This window comes from Verticillium alfalfae, genomic scaffold (assembly GCF_000150825.1).
Source record: "Verticillium alfalfae VaMs.102 supercont1.3 genomic scaffold, whole genome shotgun sequence".
Classification (NCBI taxonomy): domain Eukaryota; kingdom Fungi; phylum Ascomycota; class Sordariomycetes; order Glomerellales; family Plectosphaerellaceae; genus Verticillium; species Verticillium alfalfae.
In genome coordinates this window covers 2,125,689-2,139,689 of record NW_003315036.1, presented here as the reverse complement: position 1 = coordinate 2,139,689, position 14,001 = coordinate 2,125,689, and the positions used below count along the sequence as shown (strand labels likewise).

At 54.8% G+C, this 14,001-nt stretch overlaps 5 protein-coding genes across 5 annotated transcripts in view; 3 read left to right on the top strand and 2 right to left on the bottom strand.

Annotated features, from left to right (window-relative positions):
• Positions 1-1,038: 1,038 nt before the first annotated feature.
• VDBG_03165 (proline-specific permease) lies at positions 1,039-2,800 on the top strand (the record flags this gene model as incomplete). Its single annotated transcript, XM_003006980.1, has 4 exons — positions 1,039-1,285; positions 1,468-2,411; positions 2,461-2,631; positions 2,684-2,800. 4 exons carry the CDS (start codon positions 1,039-1,041, stop codon positions 2,798-2,800), a joined length of 1,479 nt encoding a protein of 492 aa, XP_003007026.1.
• Positions 2,801-3,582: 782 nt separating this feature from the next.
• VDBG_03164 (predicted protein) lies at positions 3,583-4,154 on the top strand (the record flags this gene model as incomplete). The annotated part of the gene is made up of 2 exons (XM_003006979.1): positions 3,583-3,655; positions 3,733-4,154. 2 exons carry the CDS (start codon positions 3,583-3,585, stop codon positions 4,152-4,154), a joined length of 495 nt encoding a protein of 164 aa, XP_003007025.1.
• Positions 4,155-4,729: 575 nt separating this feature from the next.
• On the bottom strand, positions 4,730-5,911 carry VDBG_03163 (bacterial leucyl aminopeptidase; the record flags this gene model as incomplete). Its single annotated transcript, XM_003006978.1, has 2 exons — positions 4,730-5,701; positions 5,762-5,911. The coding sequence occupies 2 exons, from the start codon at positions 5,909-5,911 to the stop codon at positions 4,730-4,732; spliced, it is 1,122 nt and encodes a 373-aa protein (XP_003007024.1).
• A 2,263-nt stretch (positions 5,912-8,174) lies between these two features.
• VDBG_03162 (glucans biosynthesis glucosyltransferase H) lies at positions 8,175-10,836 on the bottom strand (the record flags this gene model as incomplete). The annotated part of the gene is made up of 4 exons (XM_003006977.1): positions 8,175-8,378; positions 8,473-8,561; positions 8,620-8,772; positions 9,642-10,836. The coding sequence occupies 4 exons, from the start codon at positions 10,834-10,836 to the stop codon at positions 8,175-8,177; spliced, it is 1,641 nt and encodes a 546-aa protein (XP_003007023.1).
• A 2,807-nt stretch (positions 10,837-13,643) lies between these two features.
• Positions 13,644-14,001, top strand: part of VDBG_03161 (amidase) — a gene marked incomplete at both ends in the record, with an annotated part of 1,209 nt that continues 851 nt past the window's right edge. Inside the window, one exon of the mRNA XM_003006976.1 lies at positions 13,644-13,899. Coding sequence (XP_003007022.1) covers positions 13,644-13,899 — 256 coding nt within the window. The remainder of the gene's footprint in view (positions 13,900-14,001) is intronic.

Sequence of the window (14,001 nt, the reverse complement as noted above, 5' to 3'; positions counted from 1 at the left end):
GCGTGGCGCTCCCGCCGCTGTGCTGGCACTCATGCCGCGAGGTAAATGATAAATATGGGAAGCGAAGGTATCATGAGGCGAGTTCCCATAGACAAACAAGCTCGAACAGGGCAGCTGACTCGTCAATGACCTTGTGGTTAATCAGGACATGGCAGCCACAAATGTCGTTTTCGGCATTGCCGCCGCATCCATGGCTTGTCTTGCTGGTCTTGTCACACCCGGAAAACGTCGGCAGTGACCTTTGCCTCAGCGGCAGATTCACCTCGACTTGGTCAATACTCTCTGGTCAGAAAACGGTTTCGAGGATATGCTCGATCTTCGAGATGAAAATTGTATTAAGTACGGCGGAATTACACCGCGAGATCCGTAACATGCTCCATCACGAATTTCTCGCCATATGTTCTCCGCCAAGCGCCGGAGCGAACCCCTACAACCGGGCCGCCCTACCCTGCCGCGTGGTCTTGAGGGCGTACCCAGTTCAGCCCAGCGGCGCTTGTCCAACCCTGGAAAAGTCGGCTTGTAAGTTTTGTTTAAGAGACAGGCGGTCCCGCCGACCGTGAAGGCAAGTGGCGTAAAATCTCTCCAGCAAACCACGCTGGCCCCGTTGTTCGAGTCAGTCACAACTGGGTCCGGCCACTGGTGTTACGCGAGAAGATCCACTGGAGTGCCGGTTTCCACACCTGCGATCTGCCATTAGGCGTAGAACTACAGGCGAGGATGGCCGAGACGGAGGCTCCTGGTCTGGAAAGAAATCTTCACACATTATTATCCTTTCGCCTGGCCCGAGGTCCACACCATGGCTAGGATATGTTCCTGGCTAGCTCTGATGATACCATTCTGTGGCTCCGGTGTCGCCATCGTGAAAGAAAAAAATTGATCTGACTTGGAGCCTACTTGTACTGCATGTTGCGGCAATCTGGATGAATGGATTGCTTATACGCTGGACCCTCTCTAGCCACCCAAACTTGACGTAACGGCTTCCATTCTATGACCAAGCCAGCAACTGAACAAGGTTTGCAATTGGAAGCTTAGATCACCATGGCGCGCCATTCTCACGACGGAGTTGACCACATCTCTCCGGACATCGAGCACGCGGCTCCGGACTACCACGCGGACAGCGATGACAAGGAAGCCATTCTACCGCCGCAGCTCGGCGTCGGCGGCCAAGGTGGCACCCAGCGCCACCTCCGTGACTACCAGGTCACGATGATTGGCTTCTGCAGTGGCATCGGTACCGGTCTGTTCATCGGCACCGGCTCGGCGTATGCGCAGGCCGGCCCGGCAGGTCTGCTGCTCGCGTACATCATCGTCGGCGCTGTGCTTTGGTGTGTTATGCAGAGCATCGGTGAACTCGCTACTTTGGTGAGTGAATACTGCTTCTCAATCATCGGGAGCCAAACCTGACTCTTCAGATTCCAACGGCGGGTACCTTCCCCCACTGGGCAACACGCTTCATCGACCCTGCAGTCGGCTTCTCGCTGGCCATCTCATATGGCTACTGCTACACCATCTCGATCGCCGCCGAAGCTTCTGCATCGGCCATCCTGGTGGCGTACTGGACAGACATGACGCCGGCCGTCATCATCACCATCTCCCTCGTGCTGATTCTGGCCATCAACCTCCTGAATGTACGATGGTATGGCGAGGTGGAAGTCTTCAGCGGTTCGGTCAAGGTGCTCTGCTTCCTTGGCCTTATCCTCGTGTCCATCGTCATCACCTCCGGAGGTGGACCGACAGGCGAGGCTATCGGATTCCGGTACTGGAACAACCCGGGCCCCTTTGTCCAGTACAACGACATCAAGGGAACGACAGGCCAGTTCCTCGGCGTCCTGTCCGCCTTTGTCAACGCATCCTTCTCCTTCATCGGCGTTGAAACGGTGGTCATTTGCGCAGCTGAGTCGATCAACCCCCACAAGGCGATCCCGAAGTCTACGAGCCGCGTCACATATCGTATTGGACTTTTCTATATTCTCGGTGCTCTGCTCATCGGTATCATCGTGGACCCTCGCAACCCAGACCTCATCTCGGACGCTGGCAACGGCAACGCATCCCCCTGGGTCATCGCCATCAGGCAAGCTGGTATCTCCATTCTGCCGTCAATTGTCAACGCATGTATCCTCGTATCGGCATGGTCTGCCGGCCTCTCGTACTGCTGGGTCGGCTCACGCATGATCGTCGCCATGACCACTGACGGCCAGCTGCCCAGCTTCTTCGGCCGCACATGGTCTAACGGTGTGCCCTACGTCGCCGTCATCACGGCCTGGCTCTTCGGACCTCTCGCATACCTCAGCCTGGGCTCCGGCGGCGCGGGTCAGGCGTTCACGTGGCTGCTCAACCTCAGCACCGTGTCGGGTCTCATCGCGTGGGCGACGCTCTGCTTCTGCTATATTCGTTTCCACCGCGCCATGAAGGTGCAGGGCATCAGCCGTGACACTCTGCCGTGGAAGTCGCCATTCCCAGCCTTACACGGCGTGGTTCGGCTTCATCGGTGCCACCATCATTACTTTTGTCGCCGGCTTCCCCGTGTTCCTCAAGGGCAACTGGTCGACTGCCGATTTTATCGCGTCCTACATTAGCATTCCCATCTTTATCGTGCCCATTATCGGCTGGAAGCTGTGGCATAAGACCAAGGTATGTCGGTCATCGTTTGGAGTTGTGGTTCAGAGATGCTAACATGGGACAGTTCCAACGTGCCGCGACGATTGATTTGTGGTCGGGTCGTCTGCACGAGTCGCAGCAGCCGCCGCCCAAGCCGATTGCAACGGACTTCAAGGGCAAGGTCCACAACTTCTTTTCATGAGCGTGCTGCATATGTTGCTTGGTGTTTTCCAGGCAGGCTGGATTGATAGCGTTCCATGGTATTTGTACAGTAGACTGGATAGATTTCCGAGTAATCGCTTCCAATGAAGGAGATTTGACACAAGCCAGTGGCACCACCAATGTCATGTCGAACATGCGAGCCTACTGTGAGGACTGATCAATCCAGGGATTGGGGGACTGAACTGACGGAGATCCGAGCGAGCTGAACACGGTTCCATTGGACAATTGACCATGGATCAAGGGATGTTGTCTCACCCAGTGAGTGTTCCATCTTCAATGGGTCTCGGGGGGGGGGGGGGTTTTTTAGGCAAAGCGCGGACCTCACGTGCTGTCATGCCAGATCGCGGTAAGTCGTGGGTGGGGCGAGGCTTACTTTTGGACCAATTACAGTGGTCGACCAGGTGATCCTCGAACTCAGTGGGCAAGCGCGACAGGATCCCCATGTTCATGGGCGCTTCCCCGTGTAAGGTGCAGTCGTGGGCCGTTCCTTCAACCTTCCATACCTCCATCCAGCCTACCATAACCTTGCCGCTCTCTCTCTACTCTCCCCTCTCTCTCTCTTCAGAGTCAATTGATGGGCCAGATTCAGTTCTAGGAAACATCACAGCTCTCCATCAATCATTTACTCTTTCTATTTCTGATCTCCGCGCTCCTTCTCCCAGCAAACGTCCCGCACTTCGCCGCGTCCTTCCATCTGTTATACTCGACCCGCAGACCAGCCAGCAACAAGCTGCCGCCGACATTGCATCGTACATCCTGAAAATGGAGTGCTCCAATTGCAAGCGCAATTTTGCCTGGCATCTTCACGGCCGGGACGGCTGCCATTACCACAGTGGTACGTCCAATTCCTACCCTCCCTAACCACCCCCAAACTCCACCTCAGTCAGGCCACTGACAACCGCCCCCCCCCAGGCTTCCTCCAGCCCATGGCCTCGACATCCGACGACATGATGGACACGGAACCCACCATGGAAGACTTTCTTCAGAGCCGCCGATGGTCCTGCTGCCAACAAGCGGGCAACAACCCGGGATGCAACTGGGGCCGCCACCAGCTCCGCCAACCACGGTCCCTGGAAGCCCCGGCGGGCGTGCGCACCGGCGGCAACGCGTTCCACAGCGCGAGGGGGATGAAGAGGCGGAGCTCCGACGACAGCGACTCGGACAGCAGCAGCGGCAGCGGCGGCGAGTCATCGACCGGCTCGCGAAACATGGCCACGGGGTTTGGCGTCAAGATGCGAAGGCTTGACCGGTGGGACAGCATAGGCGCCGCGACATTACGCGACGGCCGGCAAGAGGGGACTTTGTCGTTTTTCGCAGGGGCGCATTCGGGATAAGTTTGTTTCGGCTTGTGTAGAACTTGGTACAAACAGGGTACCATCGGCAATAGGCGTCAATTTGACGGGGCTTGCTATGCTCGCCTGGCCTCGGATGAGGCGACGGAGCAATGTTTTCGGCCGCGTACTCGGGAGAGGTTTTCGGCCGTGTACTTGGGAAAGGTAGTTTCGGGACGAGCCCTGCTCACAGCAGAGGCCTGGCTTTGACACCGGCAACGGTCTGTATGGAATAGGGATCAACAGGAGTAATTGGAAGCAAGTCAAGTCATCGATTTATCGCCTCGTCGCAGCACGTCTTGTACTGTCTGCTACATTGACCAATTTGAGCAGAGCGGACGGAATGAGTCCATCTTGGTGGCCGTGAAAGTGAACACCCTGCGCACTGCCACTCACGAAAGGTCTCACAAGAACCTTAAAACGCATATTCGCCGTCTTCACTCATTCAACACAGGCACTGCATCCAACCCCAAGATTTCATTATTCATGCTCATTATTATTGGTGCGCTTTGTGTGTCTATACATTAGGCTGCGGGCAACGTCCGAGTCGCACGAGAAGCTAGCAGCAGCGTCTGCGTTTAGGCAAAGGCCCAGTAGGCGAGCTCGTACATGTACGCCAGCGCCATCTTGGCGTGCTCATTGACGTGATCAAACGAAACGTGCTGCATCGTGTCGTTGGGCGTGTGGATGTACGGGTTGTGGTTGCCGAACGGCGCCTCGAAGATGAACGACGAGGGGAAGCCATTCCGGTTGGCGGAAGCGTGGTCGGAGCACGCGTAGCCGCAGACCGTCTCCTCGTAGGGAATGTTGGTGAACTGGCCGATGGCCTTCTTGAGGAAGTCGTTCTGGCTGGCGTCGGTGAAGTCAGTGACGAGACCGAAACGCTCGATGCCGTCACGGCCAGCGTAGCCGACCATGTCCTGGTTGAGCATGGAGACGACCTGGCGGTTGAGAGTGCGGTACTGGGTAAAGATGTCTTGGGAGCCGAGCAAGCCGGCCTCCTCGGCACCGTACCAGTGAAATTCGAGGGTGTTGAGGATGTCGCCGTCCTGAACACGCTTGTCCGAGAGGACGGCGCGCAGCACCTCCAGGTTCATAAGCGAGCCGGAGCCGTTGTCGTCGGCACCGGGAGCACGGCCGGTGCCGCGATCGCCCGAGATCACGGAGTCGAGGTGGGAGCCAAGGATGACTGTACGCTGGTTGCGGCCGGGAATGGTCACGATCAGGCTGGGCTGGGCCCAGGCGACGTGGCGGACGTAGCGGAGGTTGACAAATGGAATACCGCTGTCATCAATGGCTTCCTTGATCTGGTCATGCAGCCAGTCGACGGCCTGGACGCCCCAGTTGGAGAGGTAGTAGCGGTTGTGGAACGAAGAGAACTTGGTCAAAAGTCTCTCGATCCTCTCCATGTCAAGCTTGGGAATCAACTCGTCGATGGTGCACTTCTGGTGGAACTTGTCGGGAAAAGGCAGGGCCGCAGCAACGGCGAGCCTGTTGGCCGACACCTCCTTGTCCTGGAACTCAGTGATGTCGAAGAAATGGGCGCCCCTCTGTTGCGGGAATCAGCACGGCGCTGCACAAGGATCGGATGCCTGTCGGCAGCTACTTACGTCCATCATCTCAAACTTCTGCTCCTCGGTGACCTCAATAGTGACACCAGGGGAGGTCTCCAGCGTCAACATCTTGACAGCACGTCCGATGGGAGCAGTAGCAGTGGCCGAAGCCACGAGGGCAGCGAGTACGGGGACAGAGTAGCGCATACTGGTGATAATGACTATCGTTCTCGGGGATTGGGGGTGAAACTTGGAGATACGAGGTTGTCAACACAGTCAGACCTGGAGATCCTGAGGAGATGCCGAGAGCTTCCGAAGCGTCACAGTGGGAGGCACGAGCTTCATATAAGGCTCGCAGTGCCTGCTTTCTGCCTTCATGTATTCGACACCCACTGCTCAGCTCCATTGTAGCACCCCCGCTCCTGCTCGCCCCGTTGTCTAGGAGCCCGGGGCAACGATGCTGCCAACGGTCCCAGTTGAAAGAGCTACACTGTAAAAGGAAGCTCATTGGCATCGGCTTGCTGCGGGCACAGCTGACGGGCATCTCAGAGCAGGGACCAAGGCCGAGCTTCCAGAATGGAGGATACTCCAGTTGACAAAGATATCCTGTGGCGTGTGCAAGGTACCTTGCCCGTGTGCGTCCAAATTCGTTTTCTCCCCGCATCGGAAGCGACGCTGTGGAACCCTTGATGAGCATGTTTTTGATGAGCATGTTTTCAACTCAGAAGCAGCATCGGCAGGCGTTTTCTTCCACAAAGAAGCTGGTGCGAGTTGCTGCTGATTTGGTCCTGGCTCTCATGCTTTTGACTCTTCTGTTTCTTCGTTGATCAGAGGAACTTTCTTGAGTGTCATCGCGTCCACAACTGGAGACTCGCACAGCTCAAACGCCGTGTCATCGAAACACCACAACCCGTATCAGCCTTGTTGGGCGCAAGGAACACCGCCGGTCGGTGTAGCGGCACGCTTCCGACAGGCCATCCACTTGGCAGCCGTTTGAATGAGGAAGGTGACTGGAGGAGCCAAGCCGTTCAGGCCAGGAACCGATGGCGACTATTGGCGTTCGGATGCTTGGTTGTGCGGGGAAACAAGCTTGGCATGCATCTGCAGTTGTTGGCCCATGATCCGAATGGGAAGGCTGACAATACCGCCAAGGGGACTTTGGTCCGGCCGACCAGGTCAAGAGGCATTCGCACTGCCTCACTGTGTTAACCGACGATTGATGGAAACTTGGCTCGCATGAAACTGTGTGTCCAATACTTCAACGCCGGGGGACCGACTTGACCATGACTAATGTGGTCTGGCGGCGGCATTTTTCGCTACTCTGGCGTCAAGTAATACGTTACGCTTGTTGATCCATGGTTCGATCTTCGGCCCGGGCTGAAATGCGAAAGTTGGGTGAGAAACGTTTGTGTGCCCGTCAACAGGGGTGTTGGGCGGTCCTCGATATCGTCGGAAGAGGAACCAAGTGGAATGGGAAGAGCTGAAGCACTGAGCGGGAGTGTCTCAATGTATAAGTAGTCGCATGACATTGGGCCATCAAGGTTGACGGACTGTTCCTGCATATGTCTTGTCGAACGAGGCGGAACATTTGGGCACGCCATCGCTACCTAGGTTCGTGTGTTGGGGTTGTGGACGCGCCAGTGGCTGGCCGCCACCGAGTTAATCTATCCTCATCGGACGCCTTCGGTTGCCCATATCAAGACAGGCGAGCCTCAAATGTCCGCGCGTGGGTTACATTGCATTGTTCGGGTGGAGGTGCAGCAGTGACGAAGTTGTTTGGAAATGACTGTTTTTAGTGATGGAGGGTGGTGGCCAGTCGGGCGGAAAGAAACCCAATAGCGGTTATCCACGCTGTTGTGCGTATGGGATCTCCGTCGTGAACACATGCATCGCACACTTCTCTGTCTCCATTGCTGTTGGAGACATACCAGTCACACCACTTCGACCGGCAGCCAGCGAGCATTCAAGTCGCTCTGGCGAATGCTATCTGAAGCCTCGCTTCATTTGAACGTCGTCCTGAACTACATAATTCATGCAATTGCTCAAAGTCCTCGACCTCTCTCTAAACCCTCATATCCGGGTCCTCGTACACGTCCTGGTCTCGAGCCTTCACGCTCACCGGGAACTGCTGGCTGAAAGGGCAATCAATGTACCCTTTGAGTTTCTTGGGTAGATAAAACGTTGCGCGGCCAAAGGGCTCGAGATTCACGCCCAATAGCACCCGCTACACCTGATCAGGATTCGTGATGAAGTACCGACCAAAGACGGTTGCAACATCCTACTTTCTTGCACACCTCACCAACCGCCTTTCGCGCTATGTGCGACTGGAAACCGCCTGCTAGCAGCTGAGGACTCACATCGTTCCAAAAAGCTCGACCATCTACTGAACAGTCTTTTGGCCACCACAATCAGCGTCGTCGTTGCCATTGATCATGGCCTCTGTGGGGTGCAGATGTGCCAACCCAAGGGGCTAAAACTGCCCCAAGGGATACCGGCGGAAGCTCAGGTCTGGGTTCTCCATGAGCATGCCGCCAAAGTCACTCGGAGGGCTCAGGTGTATAGCCGTCCTGTCTACACTTACCGCCGTGACGAAAGCCTTCGTCACCTCGACGTGAAAACTTGCACAATACTCAATACCCTCGCCCCACGCGTCAGTCTTCTTGTTGCACGTCGTCTGGAGAGACTGATCGCAGAGGTAGCTGTTGGCACCATGGATCACGACACCGTTGACGCCCGCAGTAACGGCGTTTATCGCGGCGGTCACGTACTGTTTGCTTGCCTGTCAGTTTGCTTCCTCGCTCATTGTCACCGGCACCGGACCTTCGGCGTTGATAGGTGCCGCGCTTTTCGTAGTACTCTGGAACGATTCTGTTAGTGGTCTGCGTTTTGCTTCAGGTCACGTTGTCGTCACGCACGTTCGGGGATTGGCCTTATTGTCCAGTGGTCCTCACGACGATAGCGAGTCACGGTGCCATCGCCAGACGATTTCCTACCTCGACAAACCCGATCAAAAGAGGTCGTGAAAGCCTTGTTATGGTTTAGGTACATGGGTGCCTGACTTGATGAGCCTGCAGTCGCAATGTGTGCTTTCATTGGGCTACGTTGCAGGGCATGTCGTGAGTATCAATCAGATACCCACGATTGAATCCTCATCCAACCCAGATTCACGTCGGAACTGCTAGGACCATGTAGCGTTCTTGTTTTCGAGGGGACTTTTGGCCGCGGGGGTTTAGAGCTTGAGCCGAAGTCCATGCCTGTCAGGATCTTCCCTACACGTGATTCATTTGGATTTCGAACCCATACGCGGGCAACCAAGGCCGCAAGCACGGAATCGTACGCGAGAAATTGACTCAAGTACCCACGTTTGGAGGGAATCAAGTGCAGAAGCCTGTGTGGTGTGTACGCTGGACCTATTTCCCGAGGTACACTGTTTGAGCGCGCCATATCACTGTGATGTGAGAATATAACGCGGCGGAGAAAAGATGACGGAAATGTTGTAGCCGCTACCATCCGAGACATTCTGTTGGTCTGTCGGCAGATCAGCGCGGAAACCATATGACAGATTGACATGATGTTACCTTCGAAACGTTGTATTCCCGATATCAGCACGGTATGCTCTACGTTCTCGCTGGAGAATGTCGCTCCTGGGCACAATGATCAAGCTTGAACTAGCTACAAGTAGGCTGAAAATGGGAGCTTATTCGACCGCCTCACAATCTGCTCGATCAATTCTGCCTGAGTCATGATGAAAGCTTTAGTGCCGTACCGCGTAGTTTCTAACTATGGCCTGATCGATCGTGCGGAAATCAGTGATTCCTCTAGACTTGGACCAATATATTCTTCTTGAGCTAGTCTCATTCTCTATACATGGCTGCGGCCTTGGCAGCGGAAATAATTTCTGGCGCAACTAGGAGAGACAAGAGCGGTGGAAGCTCACCTTCTTCTGAGGCCATGAACAAACGAAGATGTACAGTGAACTGGCTGAGACGCGGCGATGCGGTAAGGACAGAGATCGGTATTGCAAGGCAGAGACTGGTGACGAAGGGTAGAAACCAAAGCCGGGGGAGAGCATCCTGAATAGAGAGTAGGCCAGCGATGCTAAAACCGAGGAGAGTCTGCGGCCAAAGGACACGAAGGCTATCGCGCCAGCTAAGGCCAAGACGGTCGCGGTTTTGGCCGTCCCATGTAGTCGACTTGCCACTAAGCATGCTGAGGAGGTAAACCATGATCGCTAAGTCTATGGCGGGCCCGATAAGGGCCATTATGACGAGTTCCAGCAGGACAGAGACAGCCCAGCGCAAGTGGCCACCACAGCGCTTGAAAGAGGTTCCAGCAGTCTCGAAACTACCGACGGCTTTAGGTATCAGGCTAATACCTAGGATGAGTAATTGCGGCCCGGGGTTGTACTTGAACTCGGCATCGTTATATCCGCCTGATACCCCTTTAGCGATGCTAGCCAAGGCTAATAGGAGCCTGAAAGCTGGGCCGATATATGAAGAAATAACGTGGTACACATGGTAACGGCTGACAGGCTTGATGCCGGGGTCCAGTAGCATGAACCAGTACTGCATGCTGCCCTGGCACCATCGATGCTCACGGCGCAGGTAATCGAGAAAGGTCGGCGGGCTAGTCTCGTAGCTGTGGACGTCAAGAGGGATCATCCGAACTTCGTAGCCAGCACGGCGCATAAATATAGCCTCCATAACGTCGTGACTAAGGATGTGACCACCTAGCGGAGGCTTGTTGGGGAGAACAGGTAGCATACAGTTCTCGTGGAAGGCCTTTATGCGGATAATGGCGTTGTGGCCCCAGTAAAGCCCGCAGTCGCCAAACCACCAGCTACTCCCAAGATGACGGAAACGCAGACCATGACGTCTTCCGAACTGCATGAGGCGGGCAAAGGCACTGACGGCTGGAACAGTAAGGAATTGGGATTGCAACAGGCCGAGCCGAGGGTATTGTTCCATGCTTGAGACCATGCGAACAAGGAGGTCTCCACCCATCACGCTGTCAGAATCGAGCGTAACAAAAAAATCATCGCCCTTGCCATGGTTGACGATGTAATCCATGATATTGCCGGCTTTGTAGCCAGAATTCTTCATGCGGCGACGGTACAGGGGCTTTTGACACATGCCGCTGCCGAGGCTATTTTGAAAACTAGAGAAAACTCGGTCTTCCAGTCGCATTATATCCGGACGGCTAGTGTCACTGAGTATGACGAAGCGGAAGTGCTTAAGGTAGTTAATTTGGCGCAGGCTTTCTCGTATAGCGTAGAGGCGGTGAAAAACCGGGATCGGGTCTTCATTACGCATACAGATAACCAATGCCGTTTTCGAGGTGATTTCTGGAAGAGGACTGATAGCATCAAAGTAGGGGTAGACAGACTTTTCTGGCTCGCCGAAAGTATGGAGGCATAGGCCTATCATGTGGTTCCAGCAGATAATGATATAAGGAGGTGTACAGATGGTAGCACAGAAAAGGATGAAGGCCTCTAGGATTGTAATTCCGCCTGGTGTGAACATCGTAAAGGTAGTCCATAATACGTAGAATATCGAAGTGATGTTGATGGCGGCGACTACTATACGGCGATGAAATATTGGCATGCCAGCCGTTCGGATAGGTGTAAGGATATTGTTACTCATCTCCGATAGTTCGTTTATTGTCCGTTCCGTTCATTATTAAGGGTTTTTGGATGGTCACAGTTCTCACACCAGCAGATCAAAGGATAGTTATAGACATATTCAAACAAGGAATCTCCATGGGCAACAATACTGTCACGGCAAGAGCATCAAATTTCCGACGCTAGGACCCAAGGTGAAGCGGGTAACAGAAACCAATATCGAATCTTATAGAAACGAGGATCTCTTGTAGTACTGACTTGAAGTTTGTTTTTATTCTTCGCCTCTGAAAATTCCCTTAGTTTTCTCCCGGATAAAACTGCCTCGTATCACAGAGGCTTCTCAAGCGGAGGCTTTCAAGGCGAGTCCTAATATTATCTTTCAGTCTTACGATTGAGTTACTGAAAGTTAATTATGGTTGCCTGTCCAAAAGCATGGACCCTTTGACATGTTGGGCGTACACTTCGGGCCTCTCCGCCTCGCGTATAAAGCTTACTATCCATATTACGAAAGCTTGATAAAGTACGACGCGCGGCATACAATGTGCTGCTATACAATGAGAATGAGGCCTTTCGCCTTCAGTGGGGTTGAGAATCTTCATAGTGCCGATGTATAGTGAAGCAGGTAAATTAGGGTGGTCTCGGATTTCCTGTCCAGGTGCCTGGCGATGCTTTAATCATTATGGATATAGACCGCGTCAAATGTTTCGGTAGTGATAGGCTTTACTTCATCGAGCACACTTAATGCCTTTGCCGGAGAATGAAAAATGCCTGGGGTAGATAGTGTTGGCGGTATTCACCTAGGGCTTCCAGGGCATTCAGTCAGTGCCATTCACCTATTGCCAGGTGGCCTGTGCCCTAGCAGCTCCTATAGCTTAGTTCCAGGCACCCTCCTGCCTACAGAATAGCTTCCTAATACAACCACACCTTTCTCAGACCCGTAACCCCCAACAGATAGAACTAGGTGTGGCCGATCATTTCCGACTCTGGTGCCCTGATACTTCCCATCGTTGTTACCGCATCCTTTGACTCTATCCTCAGCGGACATCTCATGGCCAGTGGAGCAGGTACATGCCGTGCATAGCAGTCGGCTTCGTCCTGTGACCTTTGAGCGCCGGGTCCAAGTTTGTGTTCATGTACAAACGTAGCACCGGACGCGGCGCACTGAAACGTATACTCGTCGAGGCATTGGGCTGACGCTGCAGCCGACACTGGTGGGCATGTACGCCAACAGACGAAGCGAGGACCGAGCCGCGACGACGGGGCTGCGGGACTTCATCTTGACCATTGGCAGCGCATTCGGCCTCGTTGTTTCAGGCACCTTAGCCGCGACCTAACGCAAGGTGGTTACATGGATGAAAAAGCGGTGGCAAGTCTGATGAGCTCGATTCGTGCGCTCGACGTCGTGAAACTTGAGGATAAAAAAATGGAAAGGACACGAGCAGTATACATGAAGGGGGTGCACTGCATCTTCATACTCTACGCAGTCTGCGCTGCGCTGGCTTTGGCCTTGGCTCCTGGAGTGGGCAATGCGGACCTGAAGGTCAAGGGCCCTCCTGCTGAGCATCCAAAGGCGCTGGAGGCACCTGGCGACGATGGGGCTGGAAGAATGAGCAGAGCAGGGAGAGGGAAGGCTGAGAGGGAGAGCTTGATTTGACTTGACTGGTTTTAGATTCCACATGTTTGCGGCGGAGATTTACATGCACAAGAAAGGCAGAAGAGAAAGGGTAGCGTTCAGATCCATAGTCACATCGCCCAACGTTGGAAGAGCGGCAGACCATGGCGTTGTAACAGGTTGACCACGCTCAAAGGCTAGAGATTCCCTCGATCGAGGATGAATGGACTATGATCACCGTCGACGAACCAGTCTCAAGCTACACCACCACTCGTCAATCGCTGGATTTCCGGTGCCGGTATCGCCGTAAGTGGCCCACCTGCGAGAACACCACACCCCACGCCCACACACACAGACACAGACACACAGACACACTTTGAGGCACATGCCGCTTATCCCAGGCCGCCAACGTTGGGGGCGCCGCCAGTCGGCAGCGTCCGGGCCGACGCGCGCACAACGTTTTGCCCCCCCGCGCCCGATGGCGGCGGGGTTCAGCGCGGGGAGAGAGGGCGGCGGCGTCACAGAACGCCATGTCCGAGCCGCCCCCTTGTACAAGCATGACTGTCCTGTCTGTCTGTCTGCCGTCGCTCTGCAGAATCAACTTCTCATGCAGACTCACCCACATGCAGCTGTTGACAGACTCGTGATCACAGTTCAGTGCCGACACAAGCCACTAAACCAGACCTTTCCAAAGCATTAAACTCACCATGGCCAACGAACTGTACAGGCTCACAGCCAGTGAGGTCGCAGCCAAGGTGCGCTCCGGCCAAGTCACTCTTGAGGAGTACGCTCGCTCGCTGCTCTCGCGCATCGAGGCACGCGACCCCGTCGTTAAGGCCTGGGCATACCTCGACCCCGAGCGAGTCCTCGCCGAGGCGAGAAGGCTGGACCAGGTGCCCCCGGAGGAACGCGGCCCGCTGCACGGCGTGGCCATTGGCGTAAAAGATGTCATCTACACAAAAGGTGAGAATCTGCCGTGATGCGTTCATCCTCTCCCATCGCTGCACGGCGCGTGTCCCGACGAATTGACAAGCTGACGCGCCAAGACATGCCCACGCAGTTCAA